The sequence below is a fragment of the Microcaecilia unicolor genome, chromosome 13 (assembly GCF_901765095.1).
Source record: "Microcaecilia unicolor chromosome 13, aMicUni1.1, whole genome shotgun sequence".
NCBI classification, from domain to species: domain Eukaryota; kingdom Metazoa; phylum Chordata; class Amphibia; order Gymnophiona; family Siphonopidae; genus Microcaecilia; species Microcaecilia unicolor.
Window position 1 is genome coordinate 92,345,102 of NC_044043.1, and position 25,069 is coordinate 92,370,170.

Below are 25,069 nucleotides of genomic sequence, written 5' to 3' on the forward strand. Positions count from 1 at the left end.
CAAAGAGTCCCCCAGCTTCTCATAGTGGAAGAAAAAAGATTTATTACAACCTCTCTGACCAGCCCTCACTTCTCTAGCTGTTCTGCTTCCTGGTAGACTCCTGCCACCTAACTGCTTTTTGACCCCTCCCCCCAGTCGTCAATTGCCCTTTTCCAGCTTTTTTTTTCTAGCTTTTCCAAGGTGCTTTTTCCTCTAGTTCAAAGCACGTCCTCATTGCCTCCCCCCCCCCCCCCCCCATTTAGGATTGCCAACTAGATCCAGATTCACCCGACAGGGTTGATCCGGTCCTGACCTTACCCCATTAGCATTTCTATAGAGCTACAAGGCGTACGCAGCTCTGCACAAACATAGAAGAAAGACAGTCCCTGCTCAAAGAGCTTACAATCTAATAGTCAGGCTACAAGTCCCTGCATGCATTGGGGTAAGCTCAGGACCCTATCAGGTGAATCTGGATCTAGTTGGAAACCCTACACCCATTCCTCTTGGTTGGTTCCTGTCCCCATAAAGCTACGTCATTCAACAACCATCTGGCTGTAGTAATATCACTTTCCTTTGCATTTTTCTCTGTGCAGTGTCCTCTGCTGGGTGACGAGGTAACTGCCTTATCCCTGATCTTCCTCCCAGTGTGCTGAGCTTACTACTGCTTTATTTATTTATTTATTTATTTATTGGGATTTATTAACTGCCTTTATGAAGAGGTTCATCCAAGATGGTGAACAGCAGGTACAGTTTAGCATAAAACTTAACAATTCTGTTAACAGCATAACAATAGTCAAATCAGTGGCGTAGCTACGTGGGGCCAGAGGGGGCCTGGGCCCCCGTAGATTTGGCCCTGGACCCCCCTGCCAATGACCCCCCGCCGCCCCCCTCCCTCTGCCAACCCGCTGTCGCCTGCCTTTGCTGGCGGGGGACCCCAACCCTCGCCAGCCAAGGTCCTCTTCTTCTCGCAAAAGGCTTCCTTCTGTTTCTGACGTCCTGTACGTGCAACGTGCAGGACGTCAGAAACAGAAGGAAGCCTTTTGCAAGAAGAGGACCTCAGCTGGCGGGGGTTGGAGTCCCCCACCAGCAAAGGTAGGTGACGGCGGGTTGGTGGCGGGAGGGGGGGTTGAGAGGATCGGCGGCGGGGGGGGCAAAGTCGGCAATGGCGGGGGGGGGGGTCGGCGGTGGCACCGGGGGGGAGAGGTCGGCGGCAGCAGGGGGGCTAAAATGTGCCCCCTCACCTCGGGCTCTGGACCCCCCCCTCCCGCCGAAATCTGGCTACGCCCCTGAGTCAAATAACTACTACTACTTATCATTTCTATAGCGCTACTAGACGTACGCAGAATAAACATAAATACAATAAGGGGTCCTTTTACTAGGCTGTGGGGAAAAAGGACCCTGTGGTATGGTGGGGGCCCTTTTTTCCACAGCCGGTAAAAGCCCAAAATAAAAATGGCCACGCGATAACTCTTACCACATGTCCATGTGGCAGGGAGCCCTTACCGCCACCCACTGAGGTGACAATAAGGGCTCCCAAGCTAACCCGGCAGTACCGCCGGGTTATCGCCCCACAAGCCATTTCCGGGGGTTTTCTTTTTCCCCTGAAAATGGCACATGCTCGGGGCGAGACTACCACTGGCAGCCACACTGGTCCAGCGGTAGCCCCGGGAGAGCGAGCGGTAAGCCCACGTTAGGCATACCGCCGCTCTGTAAAAGGACCCCTTCAATAAGGTAAACTTGAAAACAGTCAATTGAAACCTAATAATAGACCTAAGGTGAAACACTATCAAAAATATACACATTTAACGGCACCGGAATTCAAATACGAGAGATACAATACAATGTTAGCATAATACTAATGACACACCTAATAAACACCTCTTCTCTCTCCAGCGCTCCTCGAGTTACAAGTTCATGTCTAATCCTGCCTTCTGGAGCATCTGTTCAGAGATATATATTCATGCGCTCCATCATCAGTCGATATAAAGCTGAGCACTCATCGATTGACCCCTGAGGAAGGCTTTTGTAGCCGAAATACGGACCGTGTAGGGTCCAAATAGAGTTGTGTTTGGAGCATCTTATCCTGGTGTTCGTACTGATCTCTAGGACTTGGTTCTTTTACACCCTGTTTTTGTTGTGACACCTAATAAACAGCATTAGAACATTCAATTAACATCAATATGATGCTAATGATTTTCTGCAATACAGCTTACCATAAAGCTGAGGGACCAAGAGCAGATATAGGACGGAAACAAATCATTTCTATAGTGATGTCATAATAAGTACATAAGTGTTGCCATACTGGGACAGACCAAAGGTCCATCAAGTCCAGCATCCTGTTTCCAACAGTGGCCAATCCAGGTCACAAATACCTGGCAAGATCTCAGAAAAGATCAATACATTTTATGCTGCTTATCTCAGAAATAAACAGTGGATTTTCCCCAAGTCCATTTTAATAATGGTTTATGGACTTTTCCTTTAGGAAGCCGTCCAAACCTTTTTTTAAACTCCGCTAAGCTAACCGCCTTTACCACATTCTCTGGCAACAAATTCCAAATGCAGCTAATAATTAGACCCCACATCTATTTCAAACATAACCAACAACTGGACTTGTCACTAACGATAATCAGAGACTGTACACAACACAAGCACTACCCCAGCACACACCAATCAGACTCACAGTCACAACTGATGTGGAGGTGTACTTTCAAAGCACTTAGACTTACAAAGTTACAATAGTAGCCTAAGGAACTTTGTAAGTCTAAGTGCTTTGAAAATGAGTCCCAATATTGTATCATAACTATGTTATTTGAATTATCTTCCATGCTGTCTATTATGGTATCATTTGTATTCTGCTGACATTTATCATTTATTCATTTATTTGTTGCATTTGTACCCCACATTTTCCCACCTATTTGCAGGCTCAATGTGGCTTACATAGTATCTGAGAGGTGTTTGCAGACTCCGGTGTAAACAAATACAGATAGCAACATTCCATGCAGAACCTCAAATAGTAGCAACATTCCATGTAGAACCTCAAATAGTAGCAACATTCCATGTAGAATCTCAGATTTATTTATTTGTTACATTTGTATCCCACATTTTCCCACCTATTTGCAGGCTCAATGTGGCTTACATAGTACCGTCAAAGGCGTTTGCCCAGTCGGTGGATAACAAATACAAAGTTGTACAGTGATCGTATGAGGTATAAGTGGAGGGTCGGAATGGATGAAGATTGCGTGTTGTCCTGTTCGATCATAGTCATGCTGTGTTGGTAGGTGAAGAGGGTTACGTGGGGTCGTTGGGGTAGGCCGTTTTGAAGAGGTTGGTTTTTAGGGATTTCCTGTTATATGATTGTTCTACAGTGCTGTTAAATGTGTATATTTCTGATGCTGTGGAAAATGAGCCAGCAGATCAGTATAACATCGCCAGTGAGTAACCCGCTATCAAAGCTGGAAAAATGGGTTACTCACTGGCGATACAACAGGACATGCTGTTTGTGCTGGGTTTTTTTTTTTTAATATCTTTTTTCTTTGTCCTGATATGCAAATTATAATTGTTCTTTTTCAGAAAGATACAGACTAGTCCCTGACGCAGCCCTTTGTTGGGCGAAACACGGCCTGTGTCGGGCAATTGTCTCATATACGCTATCTTTAATAAAATACTTTTGATGTCTGCTGGCTCATTTTCCACGTTGGATTTTGCAGATCGTTTGCTATTTCTGATGCTGTTTCATCTTAGACCTATTACTAGGTTTCAATTTGCCATTTCCAAGTTTTCCTCATCGATTGTATTTTACGCTCTTAACAAAATTGTAAGGTTTATGTTAAACTATACCCGCAGTACACCGCCTTGGATAAATCTCTTCATTAAAGCAATTAATAAATCCCAATAAATAAATACATGGATACATACAACAGAAGTAACCAAGACCCAGCAGCTCCACCACAACTAATTATCACATTCAAAGATTTTGCCAAATGCAACCAAAAATAATATATTCCGTACTCAGCTAGTGCTCTGATGCAGTGATTGCTCCACATATGACCGTCTACCATCCACAATGATGTACCAAAGCAGCTGTGTTACTTCTTTCATAGTAACATAGTAGATGACAGCAGAAAAAGACCTGCACGGTCCATCCAGTCTGCCCAACAAGATAAACTCATATATGCTACTTTTTGTGTATACCTTACGTTGATTTGTACCTGTCCTTTTCAGGGTACAGACCGTATAAGTCTGCCCAGCACTATCCCCGCCTCCCATTGCCGAAGGGTTAGAAGGTAAAGTTTGCCTTTTTGCGAATGATACCAAGATTTGTAACAGAGTGGACACCCCGGAGGGAGTGGAAAACATGAAAAAAGGATCTGCAGAAGCTAGAAGAATGGTTTAAGGTTTGGCAATTAAAATTCAATGCAAAGAAATGCAAAGTGATGCACTTAGGGAATAGAAATCCACGGGAAACGTAAGTGTTAGGCGGGGAGAGTCTGATATGCACGGACAGGGAGAGGATCTTGGGGTGATAGTATCTGAGAATCTGAAGGCGACGAAACAGTGTGACAAGGCGGTGGCCATAGCTAGAAGGTTGCTAGGCTGTATAGAGAGAGGTGTGACCAGCAGGAGGTGTTGATGCCCCTGTACAAGTCCTTGGTGAGGCTCCACCTGGAGTATTGTGTTCAGTTTTGGAGGCCGTATCTTGTTAAGGATGTTAAAAGACTTGAAGCGGTGCAAAGAAAGCTACAAAAATGGTATGGGATTTGCGTTACAAGACATACGAGGAGAGACTTGCTGACCTGAACATGTGTACCCTGGAGGAAAGGAGAAACAGGGGTGATATGATACAAACGTTCAAATATTTGAAAGGTATTAATCCGCAAACAAACCTTTTCTGGAGACGGGAAGGCAGTAGAACTAGAGGACATGAAATGAAGTTGAAGGGGGGCAGACTCAGGAAAAAATGTCAGAAAGTATTTTTTCAAGGAGAGAGTGGTGGATGCTTTGAATGCCCTCCTGCGGGAGGTGGTGGAGATGAAAACGGTAACGGAATTCAAAAATGCATGGGATAAACACAAAGGAATCCTGTTCAGAAGGAAGGGATCCTCAGAAGCGTAACGGAGATTGGATGGCAACACCGGTAATTGGGAAGCAAAGCTAGTGCTGGGCAGACTTTTATGGTCTGTGCCCTGCAAATGGCAAGGGCATATCAAGGTCAGGTGTATACATATAAAGTAGCACATACGAGTTTATCTTGTTGTGCAAACTGGACGGACTGTGCAGGTCTTTATCTGCCGTCATCTACTATGTTATTATGTACTACATAGATAAGGTACTGATACATTCCCTCAGATTCATCTTTCCATACAGGACATCAAAAATGCACTGAAGGTATAAATATCCACAAATGGTGCACAATCCCGTCTAAAACATCACAAGGAGAGCTCACAAGACATTTGTTCCACTCAAATATGCAGCAAAATCCGCATCTGAAGCAGTATTTGCCAAAAATGCCTCCAAGGTCCCTGCCAAGTCAGGAATTCACCTTGGCTTCACTTCAAGGGATTTGTAAGCAAAATATCTCTGTATCTTTAGACAACCCTGAAACGAGTTGGATTGGGCTTAGAAGTGACATTCCAAGCAATTTCTTCCCATCCAGAGAGCTAGAAGTTACTTGGGGACAGGCCAGGGATATCATGATGGTATTTCAGCCCCGTTAAATAGTCATGAACAAAAGAAACTTCCGCAGTGGTAATGATTTCAGTATCGACAATCTGTTTAGACAGACCCATAGATGCTGTTGCCTGGAAAGAAGGACCCCTTGGTGCAACAAGCCTGCGCTGATCTGCCGTGAAAAGTCTTCCTCCACCCCTGCTAGTAAGGTTGAATGGATACAGTTAGGGAGTAGGTGTAATGTTGTTACTACTACTACTACTACTACTATTTAGCATTTCTATAGTGCTACAAAGCATACGCAGCGCTGCACAAACATAGAAGAAAGACAGTCCCTGCTCAAAGAGCTTACAATCTAGTAGACAAAAAATAAATAAAGTAAGCAAATCAAATCAATTAATGTGAACGGGAAGGAAGAGAGGAGGGTAGGTGGAGGCGAGTGGTTACAAGTGGTTACGAGTCAAAAGCAATGTTAAAGAGGTGGGCTTTCAGTCTAGATTTAAAGGTGGCCAAGGATGGGGCAAGACGTAGGGGCTCAGGAAGTTTATTCCAGGCGTAGGGTGCAGCGAGACAAAAGGCGCGAAGTCTGGAGTTGGCAGTAGTGGAGAAGGGAACAGATAAGAAGGATTTATCCATGGAGCGGAGTGCACAGGAAGGGGTGTAGGGATGGACGAGTGTGGCGAGATACTGGGGAGCAGCAGAGTGAGTACATTTATAGGTTAGTAGAAGAAGTTTGAACAGGATGCAAAAATGGATAGGGAGCCAGTGAAGGGTCTTGAGGAGAGGGGTAGTATGAGTAAAGCGACCCTGGCGGAAGATGAGACGGGCAGCAGAGTTTTGAACCGACTGGAGAGGGGAGAGGTGACTAAGTGGGAGGCCAGCAAGAAGCAGATTGCAGTAGTCTAAACGAGAGGTGACAAGGGTGTGGATGAGGGTTTTGGTAGAGTGCTCGGAAAGAAAGGGGCGGATTTTACAGATGTTGTAAAGAAAGAAATGACAGGTCTTGGCAATCTGCTGGATATGAGCAGAGAAGGAGAGAGAAGAGTCAAAGATGACCCCAAGGTTTCGAGCTGAGGAGACAGGGAGAATGAGAGAGCCATCAACAGAAATAGAAAACGGGGGAGCGGGGAGGTGGGTTTGGGGGGGGGGGGAAATGAGAAGCTCGGTTTTGGTCATATTTAATTTCAGGTGGCGTTGAGACATCCAGACAGCAATGTCAGACAAGCACGCTAAAACTTTGGTTTGGATGCAAGGTGAGATATCAGGGGTAGAAAGGTAGATTTGGGAGTCATCAGCATAGAGATGGTAGGAAAAGCCATGAGATGAGATTAATGAACCAACACTGGACTGATGAAAGAGAAATCCTGGTCCAGTATTCACCTCTATCTCTATGTCTATACTGGAATAAGCCCCATTTTACCCCATGCCCTTCAGTCACTGATTCTGGGACCCTGGGGAGTCACTTTCTCTACCTGTGTCTTAGTCACTGACTTTCTGTGTGACCCTGGGGGAGTCATGAAGAGACAATGTTCACTTGATTCACACATCTTCATTTGCAACTACCCAGGAAATTTGTCTTTAATTTTCTGTCCTTTCCCACCTTACTGTAGTCCAGTCATTGCAGTGACAATTCTCATGCCAGGGCCACCGTCAAGGTGCCTCATGGAATCTTGCAGTCATGGGTTCTGAATCTGGCCACTAGGTGTAGACAAATAGTCACATATCTGCCAATATCTATATATCTGAAAAAAGACCTATTTCTTAGAATCCTTTATTGTATGACTACCTACTTTCTGTGTATTCTACGACTCCCCACTGTCTCTCTGGAAGTGGACCCAGAACCAACAGACCTCTTTTGAGATCTCTTCTTCAAGATCTCCAGGGATCAGGAGTGAGTTATCTGACAGCTGTGTCACTGTTAATCAATGATTAAGAATCATTTTTCCCCATCTCCAGACTAAGCCACCCTGGGGAATGGAAGGGATCAAACAACGTGCTTCAAAGGGTACCACTTAAGCAGATGCGCAAAGCCCTACTGACTCAAGTGGATACACAGAAGGGCTCTATTCACCCTAATCTGAGACTTTAGTAAAATTTACAAATGAAAGATAAATATTGACACCCAAACTTTAAAAATATTGGCAACACAGAAGTGAGGGGCACCTGTAGGAATATTTACTTCAGAATGATCTATGTTGGGGTTAAGGATGACCATAACTAGTAACTATACAACAGATTATGCGGGATGCAAAGAACAACTCACAAAAAAAACTCCAGACCGCCCAAAACACAGCAGCCAGACTGATATATGGTAAAACACGATTCGAAAGCGCTAAACCCCTTCGAGAAAAGCTGCACTGGCTCCCAGTCAAAGAACAGATCATCTTCAAAATCTGCACTTTGGTCCACAAAATCATCTACGGCGTAGTCCCAGGATACATGACAGACCTTATAGATCTACCAACAAGGAACAGACTCGGATCAGCACGATCATACCTAAACCTACATTACCCAAACTGTAAAGGGCTAAAATACAAAACAACTTATGCATCTAGCTTCTCCTACATGAGCGCACAACTATGGAATGGACTCCCGTATGCTGTGAAAACAATACATGACCACCTAAACTTCAGGAAGTCATTAAAAACCCACCTCTTCAAAAAAGCCTATCCCAACGATCCAACATAAATCCCCACACCCTGCAACACAACATAATCAATGTTCGTACTGGTCAATTTACTTTCCTCTTTCCCCCCATGACGCCCGATTCACTTCTACCTCATCTGACCTCAACACAATCTTGTATTTGTTAGCAACCGAAATGGCAAACGCCTTTACGGTACTTTGTAAGCCACATTGAGCCTGCAAATAGGTGGGAAAATGTGGGATATAAATGTACCAAATAAATAAATTATTACACTAAGGGCCCCGATTACTAAGCCGTGCTGTAGGCGTGCTAGCGTTAGCGCATGTTAATTTTTCGTGCACGCTAAAACGCTAGCACACCTTAGTAAACAGGGCCCTCATTTTGGTTACTGCTCCCATCATTTTAATATGCAGCTGCCCCCACCCCAGGTGACACCTGGAATGAGCAGAAAATCAGAAGCACAAAAGACGTACTTAGATTCTGAGCTTTCCATAGAGAAAGGGAATGAAGCCAAGATGGGAAACCCACGTATCACAAAAGCAAACTCTTCTGCCTCTTACACGATTCGCACTGCATAACTCCACAGGCATCAGAAGACAACAAAAAGAATGTATTTTATTCTTCTGAAAGGCTTTACTTTCTGCAATGGAAACAAAATGTCTACCACCATAATATTTATCTCATTTTTATACATTTTAATGCAAAACATCTTTTACAAATGGTGGTTCTGGGAAAAATGTTTATATTACAGTTTCTCTGGATATGCCACTTAGCCTACCCTCTGTTAGTTCACAATCAAATCCAAACAGTAAACCTCAGCGAACATTAATAATCCACTAGCAAAGACAGGGAATCTTTACATCAGGGCTGCTTTCCAGCAGGGGCGTAGCTACTATGGGGCCACGGGGGCCTGGGCCCCCGTGGATTTAGCCCTGGACCCCCCTGCCAACGACCCTCTCAATCTCCCCCTCCTGCCACCAACCCGCTGTCAACCCGCCGTCGCCGTCTGCTACCTTTGCTGGCGGGGGACCCCAACCCCCGCCAGCCGAAGTCTTCTTCCTTCATTTGGTTTCTGAGTCTGACGTCCTGCATGTACAACGTGCAGGACATCAAACTCACAGAAACAGAAGCCTGCCCTTACAGATCAGCAACGCGGCTGCACCGGAGAAAAGGACTTCGGCTGGCGGGGTTTGGGGACCCCCCGCCAGCAAAGGTACCCGACAGCAGCAGCAGGGGAGGATTGGTGGCAGGAGGGGGGGGGTCGAAGGGGTAGGCGGCGGGGGGGCAGGGCCAAATCTATTGGGGCCCATGCCCCCGTGGCCCCACGTAACTGGCCCCTGGTCTGTTCTACTCTGCCTTTGGACGTTCTTCACGTAGGGTCGTTTCCTTTCCTTCTCATTGGTTTTATTCATGCACTAATGTTGCCATTAGCATGTGGCCGTTTTAAGAAGTTACCACAGGATCCCATACTGACCCCTATCTTGTAGGTGGTAAGAGCGCCTGTATTATCTGTGCACTAACCAGTTACCAGGTGATAATGTAGCTGCACTAACTGATAAGCGCAGGAACACCTACCCCTGACACCCCCCTAAAAAATACCAAAACTTATTTAGTACACAGTTAGCACCTGTACATTCAAAAAAATACCATGTAATGCTGTAACACATCCCAACATAAGAACATAAGCACCGCCATACTGGGAAAAGACCAAGAGTCCATCAAGCCCAGCATCCTGTCTCCGACAGCGGCCAATCCAGGCTTCAAGAACCCAGCAAAAGCCCCCCCCCCCCCCCAAAAAAAAATGTAATAATTCAATGGACTTTTCCCTCAGGAATCTGTCCAAACCCCCTTTAAACTCCGTAAGGCCAGCTGGTGTCACTACATTCTCCGGCAACGAGTTCCAGAGTCTAACAACACACTGAGTAAAGAACAACTTTCTCCTGTTTGTTTTAAATCTACCATATCCCAGGTAGTCCACTTTTTGCTGCAGATTAGATCCTAATGCAGCTTAGTAAAAGGGACCCCAAGATCCATGTGCATTTATGTGGAAAGTACCTGCTAACATTTTCATCAGTCCTACAACTGATGGTACTATCTACAGTTAGGTGGGTTCTTTTGCACTTACACTAGCATTTTATAAAGTCACTTAGGTGTGTGCTTGACGTTTTAAAACAGGTGTAAAATAGAGGCATGAAAATGCATGTTAGCTAGGCATGACTTCATGAAATGACCCTCTACTTCTGCCGGCTGGATTTAAAAATAAATGTTGTTAATTTGTATAGGGTGGAACCAAAACGAGGTTTTAAAGCTAGGAATTAGAGGTTTATATTTCTTTGTCCAAAGTAATCCGAAGAAATTATTTTTGTTTCTGGACAATTACAGGGGCCCTTGTACTAAGCCACATCAGCATCTACGCGCGTTCAACGTGCACCAAATTGGAGTTACTTGCGCGTCCGATATGCGCGTCTGAAAAAATCATTTTAATTTTCAGCTGTGTGTATCGGGACATGTGCCAAGTGGCATCTGGCGCGCGTAGGTCATTATGCCTGGTTACCACATGACACTTTACCGTTAGGTCAATGGCTGGCGATAAGGTTTCAGACCTATAATGGACGCGCGGCAATTTTGATTTTGCCGCACGTCCATTTTCAGCAAAAAAATTTTAAAGGCATTTTTTTCCAGGTACACTGAAAAATGATTCTGCGCACGCCCAAACCCCATGTCTACACTACCGCAGGTCATTTTTCAATGCACCTTTGTAAAAGGACCCCACAGTTTCCAGCAGTCCTCAGCAGATAGCGATGCGAAACTTTATGACCACTGAAAATCATCTTCATCCACAAAAGAAATGAATTAAAAACTGCAGCTTAACCCTGCTTTGTATTTCTAAAACCTTTTTTTTTTTTTTAAATTCCAAACGTAGGAAACAATTTCTTCAGATATGGATGCCTTATCTTCAGGTGCTCAGCCCAAGGGGTAGAAATTTGCTTATTAATGCTCATTGAGGATGGTATGGTAGGGGAAGCTGTATTAGATTTTAGTTGAGAAGCTGGAGGAGGGAGGAGTGTACCCGCTCTCTATGCCTGATCACTGGGAATTTTTTTTTTCTTTTGTGGGGGGGAGGTGAGGGGCTGGTTGCTGTTTAGTTTGTGGGGTGCCCCGAAGTATTGTAATTTTGGTTCTGATGTATTTACTTGTAACCACTCAGTTAGCAGTAAGCAGGTTCCCGAGACTAAGTACTAGGGGGGAGGAGGGGTTGGAGGGGGTGTGGGGGGGGGGAAGGGAACTTTACACGTTGTATGGTTCAACCGAGATATTCTATTGACTGTATGTAGGATGTTATGAGTATGTTGAGTTGTTTACCTTTGTTATAACCAGGGCTGTGCCAACACAGTAAGCGAGGTAAGCATGGCAGGAGGGCGCCATCCTCTGGGGGGGCGCCCCGCCGCACCATGCTTACCTCGCCCTCTTCTCCCCAGATCCTTTTCCTTTTTTTTTTGTTTAAATTTACCTGTGTCCGGCGGCGTAGCGTCAGTGAGAAGGAGGCAGCGCTCCCCCGCCCCGACGTGTCTACTAGTCTTCCCTTCACTGTGTTCCGCCTTCTTCTGACGTCAGAAATGATGTCAGAAGAAGGCGGGACACTTAGCGAAGGGAAGAAGACTAGTAGACACGTCGGGGCGGGGGAGCGCCGCTCCTTCTCACTGACGCTACGCTGCCGCCGGACAGAGGTAAATTTAAACAAAAAAAAAAGGAAAAGGATCTGGGGAGAAGAGGGCGGGCAGTGTAGCGATCGTTTTCAGGGGGAAGCGGCGCGGTGCCAACGGGGGGGGGGGGCAGCGGCGGCGCGGTGCCAACGGGGGGGGCAGCGGCGGCGTGGTGCCAACGGGGGGGGCGCCAGAGGCGCCAACTGCAGGGGGGGCGCCGGAGACCCTAGGCACGGCCCTGGTTATACAATAAATAAAAACAAGGTAAATTGAAAAAAATAATTCCAAACATTAAAGTGTAGACAGGAGGAAGTGATTGACTGTTTCACACCTAAGCGACTTGGCTTACTGATTGTAGTTGCAAAAACCTCAGAAAGGCGGTATATTAAGTCCCATTTCCATTCCATTATCTCCAAACAAAACTTTAAAATGTCATTTCAAACTTCAGATAATAAATTAATTCACAAACATAGGAGAGCTGCTCTAATTATTTCAGCTTAATCTATTTAGATTAGGTTGTGGCTTGAAATATCCCAGAGCAAAGCTGAGGTTTTGGTGCCTCACAAGGGTAAACCATTAATTCCCAGACATTTCAAGAGGCTGAGGAGGGAGGGGGGGGGAGATAAGAGGAGACTGGTTTTAATAGGTGATAGAGCTGGGCAAGAAAGAAATTGCAAAAGAGATGAGAGAAAAAGTGAAGAGACAAAGAAGACCCGGACTCTGTATGTTGTACCATTCAGAGATTTGAGAGGAAAAGGTGCAAATTAAAAGACATTGCAGGCCAGAATCCAATACGTCCCAAGGCAGCCCAAATCTATTTTTCTCATAGGGTGGAAAAAAATGCTTGTGAACAAAATGTCTCCGAGATTTGCTGTATGTACCCAAAATGGAAAGTCTCTACAACAGAGACCAGAGAGGAAAGGAATGGAGGTGGGGGGGGGGGGGGGGGAGCGGTGAAGGACGGCAGTAAAAAGGAAAGAAAAACATTTAATATTTCTGTGTACCAAACACAAAGAAAATAAAAGCAGTTCACAGTACGCTTTCAAAGAGACTGAAAAAATATTTGTACTTTTCTAGGAGAAACCAAAATCAGCAGAAATTTCTTTCCAATCCTGGATCTGGAATGTTGCTAGGGTAACCGTCCCGTAGGGACTGGCTTTTATTTTTATATGTAGAAACACAAGATTATCATCTAAATGTTTTAAAAATAATAATGATCGGATGAGATGGAAAACATTGCGTCTGTTTAAAAAACAAGCTGTTCTGTAACTAAGAAACTATTCGTATGTTCTAAAGGTTATCTCTTCATTTTAATCTATGGGGAATAAAATTAGTACCCAGGTCCCTAAAGGTGTTAAAACGAGTGGCCACAGACTTCTAGATTAGCCAATCAGAAACTAATCAAGTCTCGATGAAGTGTTCATTTACTGTAAATTGAATCTATTAAATTGGCAATGGCAATTTCAATTTTTGGGACCAGTAAATTTCCTTGAGTCTGGAGGGTACAAAAGAGAAGGGGAGGGGGAGGGGGAGCAACAGCTGTATTTTCCACTTGGATAAAACAAATACCAGAAAATCTGAATTTTCCATGAAATGGTTCTTGGTGAACATCTGCGGCATGTAAAGAATAGAAGACAAAGTTGGATGGCCCCTGAAATCTCCACTTTCTTGCTCCTATGAAGCTCTTCTGGTGGGTTAGCTAGACGGTAGATGGCTTCGTAGGCAGTGGGAGACTGGAGCAGAAGTTGGATGCAGGCTAGCTGGACTGGGAGTGCTACTGACCTGGTGCTCTCAGACAAGGGCCAGGTATTTCGGTTACAGGAAGGGTGGAGGAGAAGATCTTTCACCAGCATTTGCCCACTTGAAGGGCTCTGGGGAAGTACTGGACACGAGAAGTTAATGAAAGTTAATCAAGGGAGAAACAAGAATTTTTTTAATGTTTTTTTTTTCTCTGAGTGTTCCTTAAAAGGTAGTGGGTTTGGTTTTATGAAACTGGCTGTGGTTTGGGGCACCGAACATGCTGCTGTCTTTTCTGCCACTAGGAAATGATCATATTAAGGGGCAAAGTTATCAGCGTGGTCTACCATTAAGGCCTGTTATTTTACCACTAACTCGTGCTATTTTACCACAGGTCCCATTTTATGCAAAGACCTAGTTACTAATAACTGAGGTTAACAGTAAAATAACACATCTTAACGGTAACCCAAGCTGATTACTTTCCCCCTTAAAGAAAAAAGAAATGTCTGCTATATGTAATAAAAGTGGGCAATGAAGCCATTGTGACATCACTGATGAGGCTGGCTCTTAGGCTCTGGTAGAATGAGGCATTATGACATCACAATCTCAGCTTTGGTTAAATCACTGCTATATGTAATAAAAGTGAGCCAAGTATAGGGCAATGAAGCCATTATGACATCACTGATGAGGCTGGTTCTTACGCATTGGTGGAATGAGGCATTATGACATCACAATATCAGGTCTTCACACTTTGGAAACTTATCAACATGAGCTACTGTTAAGACGTTTTACCCCTAATTCATGCCATTTTAGCACAGGTCCTATTTTGTTACAGTGAGACCTAGTTACTAATTTCTGGTGTTAACAATAAAATAATACACCTTAATGATAGCCCACATTGATATCTTCCTTCCCTAACTCAGTCATTTCTTTGCCATGTGCTGGATTAAATCTATGACCAGAATAATGTTGAGTCCCTGGCAGTTAAAACCCTGATGCTTCCCTTCAATCCTTGAATGTACTAGAGAGCCTTAGAAATGAGGAATTGCTCAACTGCAAGAGGCATTAGGAAACTCCCAGAGACCATTATTAGTTCATACTCATGCTTAAAAACTCATCAATTTAAAATTATTTCCAAACTGGTCTAATTGGCATTCAGTGTATTAGGGTGGTCCACACCCACGGGATTATGCATTACTGAAGTTAGGCAACTATTGGCCAAAGGCCTGTCTAAACATAAGATTTGTGCCCTAGAGATAGGACCATGCACACAAGGTTCAAAATATCTGTCTTAAATACCTTCCTCTAATCTACACGTCTTCAAATCCAGTATCAGTGCAGGACCAGTACGCAGCTGCATGACTGACTGGAAAAACTACTGGGGCAGGGAGAGGGAAGCTTCTTAACGGAGCCATAGTTTGGAGAAATAGGAATGTATGATGCATGGATTCTTCTTTGCAATGACATTATTGCATATCCTAAGGGTACACATATGTGGTGCGTTACTGGAAGGGTGAGAGAGAATTAACCCATTACTGTTCTGGTAAAATGACATTGTATCTTTCCAGAAACAGGCTCCCCTCTCGATCACTGCTAAAAGAAGAGATTAAATATTATAGTGTTACCTGCAACATTTTTCTGCTTCAGACTCTATCTACCCAGTGACAAATGACAGAATCGGAGCAAGGCTATTAGACTCCCTAAGTAAACCATTAGTCTTGAGCCCCTCTTAACTGGCCCACCTCCCCCAAGATTTTGAACATTAAACTTCAACCCCATCATCACTCCTCCCAGAGCAATCCTATAAAAATGCATAATTGAGCATCACATATTTAAATATTAAATTCTGTTTTGTATGTGATGCATCACGAGGTCAGTTTCCGAAAGTCAATTACCTGAGTAAGGAGCTCTTTACCCAAATAAATGGCCTATGTGAAAACTACCAAAATTCACAGACTAATTTCTGCTATAACTCAAATACTTCTCATGAACAGTTAATACAGTAAAAAGTCCAAAGTGGGAAATGGACCTCAGAGAGCCACAGGGTGCCCTGGCATAAAGTTCAGTCATTTTGAGGAAATTGCCCATCATCCCTGATGGTTCTTTGAGTGTGGGTGGCTGTCTGGGCTTGTTGGTTTGTTTTGACCACAGTTGCTATTTGTCTCCCACCCCCACATCAAAGTTCTTACCCTAGGCAACTACCTAATATGGCCTAACAAGCTGGCTCTGGCAAAACCTGTGTCGGAAGTGTATATTTTAGCACAGTAACAGTTGCAAAATGGAATGCCGTACTCTGCTTAAAAGCATTTCACGTGGCATTACTGAGCTGCCAGGGCCCCCCTCCTCCCTTCAGAACTAGACTGAACCGTCCCCATATCAATTGATACTAAAGAAAAACTCAAGTGTATTCCATTTAAATACTTTCACTCCACGCTCCAAATACCTGTGGCCCACACTATCAAACATTACACAAAATGCCCCCGAAGCAGAACCAGGAAACTATGAAATACAAAACTTGATGGATTTGATCTCAGGGTAAAAAGTTGCTGCCTGGAAATGCCTTAGCAAAAAGCCCCTCTTGCAGAATCAAGGACATTCTCTTATCAGGTTCATTAAGGACCCTGGTGTCCCTCCTGCCAGTTGTTTTGGGGAAGCCCCCTTAGTGGCTGTTTAGGGCGCTGTAGATTGCTTTTACAGTAAGGTACTGCCTGAGCAGATTGCGCAGTCACTTTCTGCTCTAGGTGTCCCAGCCAGCCTGTCTCTTTGTTTTCAGAACTGATCCAGGAGCTCCCAAGCAGCCCCTCCAGCACCTCACTGCATGAGATGAAAGGCCCTGAAAGAGCCTGGACTTCTGCTGGACAAAAATGTAGCACTTTCCACACTAGATGGATCACTAAATATTAGAAATAGTAGGGCCTTTTATTCTTCAGTCAGTTGATAATCCAGTCTTCTGCTTACTCTGACGTCACAGGTCTTTCTCGCTCTGTTCCTACTCTCACAAAGCCTGTTACCTGTTATCTGCTTCACTCTCTCCATATCCTTCAATCCCTTTCACTTCCTCTCTTTGTCCCTTACTACTACTACTTCTCATTTCTATAGCGCTACTAGACGTACGCAGCGCTGTACACATGAAGAGACAGTCCCTGCTCGACAGAGCTTACAATCTAATTAGGCCAGACAAACAGGACAAATAAGAGATAAGGGAATTACTAAGGTGGGGATGATAAAATAAGGGTACTGAACAAGTGAGTAAGGGTTAGGAGTTAAAAGCAGCATCAAAAAGGTGGGCTTTGTCCCTTCTCATCCAGTTTCCCCACTCTCCCAGTGCACGTTTACCCATTCTCTTCCTCTGCAAACCTACATCCTATCTTTTTTTTTTTTTTTGCAAAGATCTGTTGCCAATAAAAAGTATTTGTCATCCCAAAGGGTTTACAATAATCTCCCTAAATGCATTGTTTCCTCGTTGTAAATCTGTGTCTGCTCAGTTTCTGCTCGATTCCTGCCTATCCTTCTGTTACCAAGATGAATAAAGTTATCCTTCGCCTTTGGAAAATAGATGATGAACTCATTACCCCCCTCTCCCCCCCCCCCCCAGATCTGTTGAATGGGGGAGGGGTCTGGATAAACATGTTTATATTTGTCCAGTATAAAAAGTTTCAAATATAAGGTAAAGCAATCAGGAGATGGTTGTTTTTGGACTTTGATTATGCTATTGTAAAGGGTCAACTTTAGCATGACTTTAAAAGAATATATGTTCACAAGCAAGTCAGAATGTCCTGGTGGTGGGGGGGGAGGGGGGGGTTGATGGAGAGCTAATTACGCTGAGGTGTAGCGGGCCTATGCCTTCACTTTCTGTAAGATGCACTATTAGTTTAAGTTAAGTGTTGCAAAGGGACTCTTTAAAGTGCTAATTAAAAGTCAAAATGTTTTCTTCAGCATAAAGGATGCCAGACTATAGAAATTATTTATTTCTAAGGCATTCTCCTCGGAGCAAAATTAATACATGAAAAAATGCAAGGTGCCAAAACTGCCCCTCTAATCAATACTAAATATATATCTTTTAAAATGACAGCCCCCCTCCCCCAGAGCAACATGTCTCAGCTGTAACCGGTTTGAAGACTCATCCTTCAGAACTAAACTCTGAGTAAAGGAAGCAAACGTGTCCCGATCAATCGGAGGAAATTTTTACAAAAAAAATCTCGATAACATCAACATTCAAAGGTTGTTGCAAAGGGGTTGAGCAGTTTGTGCAGCAACAACAGGAATTTTGAGGGGGAAAAAAAAATCCACTTACCTTGCAACCGATTTCAGGTCAATCCCATAAACGTCTTTCTGGAAACTGTCCATGCAAAACGTTCTTCGTCCTCCCAGGAGAAATCATATGGTGCTGAAGACCTGAGATACCAGTTGGGAAAGAAAAGAGCAAAATCTCCTGCAGCTAAGAGGAGACGTCAGGACCGGATCTCCCTCCTCTCCAAATAGGGCAATGGGATCAGGATCCTCTGCTCCCCTCCAGCAAAAAGAAACACGTTTATGTATCCCACAGCAGGGATCAGACGAAAGCGGCTGAGGGAGAAAATAGGGACTGGGTTGAGCCTCCTCTTGAGATAGTCATTCACCACAGAAGAGACCCCGGCCCTCATAACCCGGCCCAGTCTAGCAGAATTTGAGAACAGGGTCTGAGGGGTGGGGGGTGGGGGGTTCCAGCTGCTCTGGCTTCAGGCAAATTCACAAACCTTAAAGACGCTCTTCAGTTACTCCCACTGGGATAAAGAACAAAAATCACAAGATTTGGAATAGCAGTAAATCTAGAGGGGAAAAAAATACTAACAATATTCAGCATTTCATTGCAGCACAGAGGGGGGAATCCCAACTTTCAAATTGCTGAAACGTTTCCTCTCTGCTCAGGGCTGGGGGGAAAAAATGCTTGAAAATGCAATGCATTAAGAGATGTCAGCGAACCGTCTTCAAGTGAAGTTTCTCGATAGCAGGAGAGGACTGGAGGATTAGGTTTTGCTGCTAGACAGACCCTTGTTTCTTTCACTCCTGCAGGGAGGAATGTCCTGAAAAGAAATTACAATCCGTCCTCAACCAGGGGGAAAAAAAGAAAAACATTGAAGGGGGAGCGGATTGCGTTGTAACGGGATCTGGCAGGGGCAGCGCCCTGTGTGCCCAGTCGCTCCCAGCTTTCCTTAGTTGTTTTAACTCCTCGTGTGTCAGTGCAGTTCTACCCTATTGTCTTAGCTGGGAGACGGAGCAACGAACAGCAAAGCAGCAGCGCATCTGAGGAAAAGCAAGATGCTACTTCTCTAGGATGGTCACTCCGTGCTATTTAAAAAATATACACATATTTGTACTGATTTGGGGAGATTTTATGATTGATTTCATTCTACTCGCGGTATCTCACCAAATTTGTCCTTTTAACAATTTTACACGCTGTAATATTTATATGGTCCTGGGGAACTGAGTTCAATTCCCACTTCAGGCACAGGCAGCTCCTTGTGACTCTGGGCAAGTCACTTAACCCTCCATTGCCCCAGGTACAAATAAGTACCTGTAAGCGGCATTGAGCCTGCCATGAGTGGGAACGCGCAGGGTACAAATGTAACAAAAATAAAATAGATACTATTGGAGATTCTACATGGAATGTTGCTACTATTGGAGATTCTACATGGAATGTTGCTATTCCACTAGCAACATTCCATGTAGAAGGCTGCGCAGGCTTCTGTTTCTGTGAGTCTGACGTCCTGCGCGGCCACATTGGTGATCTGCAAGGGCCGACTTCTACATGGAATGTTGCTAGTGGAATAGCAACATTCCATGTAGAATCTCAAATAGTAGCAACAGTGGAGGAGTGGCCTAGTGGTTAGGGTGGTGGACTTTGGTCCTGGGGAACTAAGGAACTGAGTTCAATTCCCACTTCAGGCACAGGCAGCTCCTTGTGACTCTGGGTAAGTCACTTAACCCTCCATTGCCCCCAAGTAAGCCACATGTAGCCTGCCATGAGTGGGAAAGTGTGGGGTACAAATGTAATTAAAAAAACATGGTGACTTCCAACAAACTTAAACATAATACAGTAAACAGGCATTTCCACTTGACCTATTTTGACGGGTGAGGACGTGTGTATGCACACGAAACATGCTTCAGAATGCGGATAACAGCGGTTGTACCTTTTTACTCGCTGCAAAATCTGCATGTGCGTTCTCTCTGCGGATGTTACTCTACACACCTTTTCTCCCCATTCATTTATTGTTTACCGTTCACTTTCCTCTTGTTCCATTAACCTGGGATGCTGGTGTCATGAACTTTTATTTGGTACTCTGGGGAATGTTTTTTTATGTCCTCCCTTCTTCCAAGTACATAAGTGTTGCCACACTGGGACAGACCAAAGGTCCATCAAGCCCAGCATCCTGTTTCCAACAGTGGCCAATCCAGGTCACAAGTACCTGGAAGAAACCCAAATAGTAGCAACATTCCATGTAGAACCCCAAAGAGTAGCAAGATTCCATTCAGAATCCCAAGGATATAAGTGTTGCCACATTGGGACAGACCAAAGGTCCATCAAGCCCAGCATCCTGTTTCCAACAGTGGCCAATCCAGGTTGCAAATACCTGGCAAGACCCTGAAAAAGTTCAATACATTTTATGCTGCTTATCCCAGAAATAAGCCCCCCCCCCCCCAAGTCAATTTAATAATGATCTATGGACTTTTCCTTTAGAAAGCCGTCCAAACCTTTTTTAAACTCCGCTAAGCTAAGAGTGTATTGTAATATGATCATTTAAGATATTTAATAAAGATTTACAAGTTTGATAATATTTTAACAGTTGCTTAATAATCCACATTGTATGCTATTTGCAACCATTATTGAGGTTTGAACCTGGTTTGTAATTTTGGTATGTATATGCACTGTAGATATCCTGAAAACTGGCTTGCTGGGTGGGTCCCAAGGACTGACACTGAGAACCCCTAATGTATATATTTGGATATGACACACTGCCAGCAGGACAGGTATCTAATAGAGAACATCAAAATATTCCCCTAAATGTACTGCCATTCAAAGTAGGGGGTGAAGATCATTGGAACCCTTTTCCAAAACTTGACTTTCTTTACTTAGTGCTCCTCAGAAACTGGCAACATTCAGAAAACGGACATCTCAGGAGTTCTCAACCCTAATCCCAGGATATCTATGTAGAATATTCATGAGGGAGATTTACCTGCACTATCGTATCTCCCTTCAGCTGTCTTTTTTTCCAAGCTGAAGAGCCCTAGCCGCTTTCGTGGGAAGTCGCCCCATCCCCTTTATCATTTTCATCGCTGTTCTCTGTACCTTTTCTAATTCCACTATATCTTTTTGGAGATGCGGTGACCGGAATTGAACACAATATTCAAGATGCGGTCGCACCATGGAGCAACACAAAGGCAATCTTCAACATCTGCACCCTGGTCCACAAAATTATCTACGGTGTAGTCCCAGCATACATGACAGACCTCATAGATCTACCAACCAGAAACAGAATCGGATTATCACGATCATATCTAAACCTACATTACCCAAATTGCAAAGGACTTAAATGCAAAACAACTTACGCATCCTGCTTCTCCTACATAAGCGCACAACTGTGGAATGGACTCCCAAAAGCTGTGAAAACAATCCATGACCATCTAAACTTCAGGAAATCACTAAAAACCAACCTCTTCAAAAAGGCTTACCCCACCGGTCCACCGTAAATCACCATACCCAGCAACACAGCATAACCAATGATCGTACGGAACAATAAACAATTTACATTCCCTTCGACCCTCATGGTGCCTGACACACACCTACCTCATCAGACCACAATATAACCTTGTATTTGTTATCAACCGACATGGCGCACGCCATTACGGTACTATGTAAGCCACATTGAGCCTGCAAATAGGTGGGGAAATGTGGGGTACAAATGTAACAAATAATAATAATAATATAATGTGCTCATTTTGTTTTCCATTACTTTCCTAATAATATCTAATATTCTATTTGCTTTCTTAGCTGTCACCACCGCACACTGAGCAGATGGTTTCAATGCATCATCAACGCATCCCTTTCCTGGTCGGTGACTCCTAATGTGGAACCTTGCATCACATAGCTATAGTTCAGGTTCCTCTTTCCCACATGCGTTACTTTGCACTTGCTCACGTTAAACGTCATCTGCCAATTGGATGCCTGAGGGCCCAGAGGGTTTGCATGGTTGTCGCCGCCACACACTACACCCCATCCCCTTGTCCTATCTTGAAAAGCCCTGGTAATCTAGTGGCTTCTGCGGGGGGGGGGGGGGGGGGAGAGGGGAGGAAAGAACAACACTCTTTCCTGCCCGCTGCTGGTATTCTGCCCAGCGCCACGGTGTTTTAAAAATGGCTACAGAGACTGTTGAGACCCACGAGACTACTGTGGGAAGTCTCAGCCGCCATTTTGAAAACACAGCAGTACTGGGTAGAATAGCAGCACTGGGTAGGAAAGAGTGGGTTCTTTCCTGTCCCTTGCAGAAGCCAGTAGACACCAGGGCCCTTCAAGGTAGGACCGGAAAGGGCCCACTGAGGCTCAGGGGACTATGGTGTGTGAGAGGGGGGGGGGTAGTAGTGTGGTGGACCAGATCAATCTCAGTCCACCGCTGGCTGTAACATTAAACATATAACAGATACATCCCACTGTTTTGTAGCTCTTTGGGGCTCTCCCATGGGAAGAACAAAAAAAAAAAAGTAAAAAAATTCACACAAACCAAACCAAACACAAGCAAAACATCTCCCTTCCCATGTCGACTCGCCTCTGCATTCCTGCTCCATTTACCTTCCATCCATGGCACGAAAAGCATGAGTCAAACCACATGACCCATAGTTTAAACAGCCCTTTGAATAGCTAGCAAGAAAATATTTCAAAACGTTGGAGCCCTTCCCACTTGCAGCCTATGAAATCTATTCCATCTATAAAATAATGAGTGGAGTTGAATGGGTAGATGTGAAGGGTCTGTTTACGCTTTCCAAAAATACTAGGACTAGGGGGCATGCGATGAAGCTACAATGTAGTAAATTTAAAACAAATCAGAGAAGCATTTTCTTCACTCAACATGTAATTAAACTCTGGGATTCATTACTAGAGAATGTGGTAAAGGCGGTTAGTTTAGCGGAGTTTTAAAAAGGTTTGGACGGCTTCCTAAAGGAAAAGTCCATAGACCATTATTAAATGGACTTGGGGAAAATCCACTCTTTTTGGGATAAGCAGTATAAAATGTTTTGTACTTTTTTGGGATCTTGCCAGGTATTTGTGATCTGGATTGGCTACTGTTGAAAACAGGATGCTGGACTTGATGGACCTTTGGTCTTTCCCAGTATGGCAATACTTATGTACTTATGGGTACAATCATGCATGTAGTGAACACACAGAAGAGACAACCCTGAAAGCCTGTCTTGAAGGGCCTCCACAACCATGGAGCAAAGGGTGGGCTCCTGCTTCGGGGTGGGGGTGGGGGGTCATGTGATTGGCCGGTTTGAACACAAGGAACTTATGGAAGGTTGGGCTTTGTAGCCCAGTTATTTGAGCAGCCCCCTCCGGGGATCAGGACTTTCCTGCTTCTTGGAGGTGGCTTACCTACGCACCCACCCTCCCTGCGAGTTATCAGGTTTGTCCCAGCGCCTTCTTCTGGTCATGGGAAGGGTGGCTTTGGAGGACTGGGGTTGTTGCAGCGGGCGGACATCTGAGCTACAGGAGTTATGGTTCATGGGGTATGAGTCATAACAATAGGCAAGGTACAAGATTGGTTTATTGAGGTGGGTTGCAAGACCTGGTTACCAGGCATGGAGACCCATGCCTGCAAAAGGGCTCTTGCTGTCAAGGTGGAGCTGTGAGGGTGGAGATGGAACAGGAATGGACTTGCTATGTAGCTGACAAGGTGAGTAGTGTGGGGAGGAGGATATTACTGTTTAAATTTCCAGTTACCAGTTGTATAATAGTTAATAAACATTTCTGTGGCCTATTGTTTACTGCCAAATGGTGTGTTGTTGAATTGTTGCACAGTGCTAAGAAAATTGGGGGGGGGGGGGGGGGGGGGGAAGAGGGGATTCATGTAAATTAAGACAGATCATAGTGGATGAGAGAATGGGGGGGGGGGGGGTGCTGGAGGTAGTCCCAGTTCAGATAGTCCCAGCTCCAATGCTAATAGAGACATATGGATGGAACATCTCAAGTGAAGGTGTAGAGAAAGTTTTGCCCAAGGTCACGCGTAGTTAAACTCTGGAATTCGCTGCCGGAAAAGGTGGTTAAGGCAGTTAACGTAGCGGACTTAAAAAAAGGGTTGGACGGCTTCCTGGAGGAAAAAGCCATAGAATGTTATTGAATGGATGAGGGAATAATACAGTATTTCTAGGATGGGCGGGACAAATTGCTTGTTCTTTTGGCCGCTGTCGGTGACAGGGTGCTGGGCTCGATGGACCCTTGGTCTGTCCCAGCATGGCGATGCTTATGTAGAAATGTCAGTGGAAGAAGAGGGATTTGAACCCTGGTTCCCAGCCTATGACTAACTGCTAGGTCAATCTTCCATCTGCAGGTGCTTTCAATAGTTCAAAGCTCTAAATATTCTCATCAATCCAAACCAGTTTTTGTAAATCCAGATTTTTCTAGAAACGAATCACTTTCAAATCAAACTAGGGGACATGCTTACTAGGTTACCTTAAGCAACTAGGGTGGGTTTTACCAGGTGTTAAAATTTTACTGTGAGCCCACACCAACAACTAACACACATTAAAACAGCCAACGCGGTAAAAGTCACATGCTAGCTGCTTAGTGCCTAAAATGGACAGAGTAGACGTGACGGACAAAGAGTGGAGGAAGGTCATTGGTGACAACTAGCACACAGGTCATGACCACAAGCAAATACAGTAGGTGATAGCATAGCTGCCTATTGAGCCACTCCTCTAGTCCATCCCCCCCCCCCCCCCGCATCATGAACTCCCACCCAATGCACAAAAACACCCAACCCCTCCAAATTCTCAGGGCCCCCTTCCTGCTCTAGATCACTAGGCCCCCCCCATCAAGACCCTTCCATACCTGATGCCTACCTAATCCCATCCTATCCCGCTATCCCTCTCGAGACCCCCAGTACAACCAGTAGGGGTCAGCCGCTGTTATTTTGAACCTACAGCTAGCACTACTGTCTAACCCCACTAGCCCACTATGGGGGGCTTGGGGATGTGGGAGGGTTAGGTAGGTATTGGGTATGTTGGGGGCTTGATAGTCAGGGCCGCCGAGAGACTAGGCTGGGCCTGGGGCAAGGCTGCCCCGCCTCCACCCCCCCATTGCTCCCCC

At 44.8% G+C, this 25,069-nt stretch overlaps 1 protein-coding gene across 1 annotated transcript in view; it reads right to left on the bottom strand.

Annotated features, from left to right (window-relative positions):
• Window positions 1-18,370, bottom strand: part of NBL1 (NBL1, DAN family BMP antagonist) — a 37,600-nt gene extending 19,230 nt beyond the window's left edge. The window contains exon 1 of the mRNA XM_030185825.1: window positions 18,029-18,370. Within this exon, the coding sequence (XP_030041685.1) occupies window positions 18,029-18,081 (53 nt within the window). The 5' untranslated portion in view covers window positions 18,082-18,370. The remainder of the gene's footprint in view (window positions 1-18,028) is intronic.
• Window positions 18,371-25,069: the final 6,699 nt, after the last annotated feature.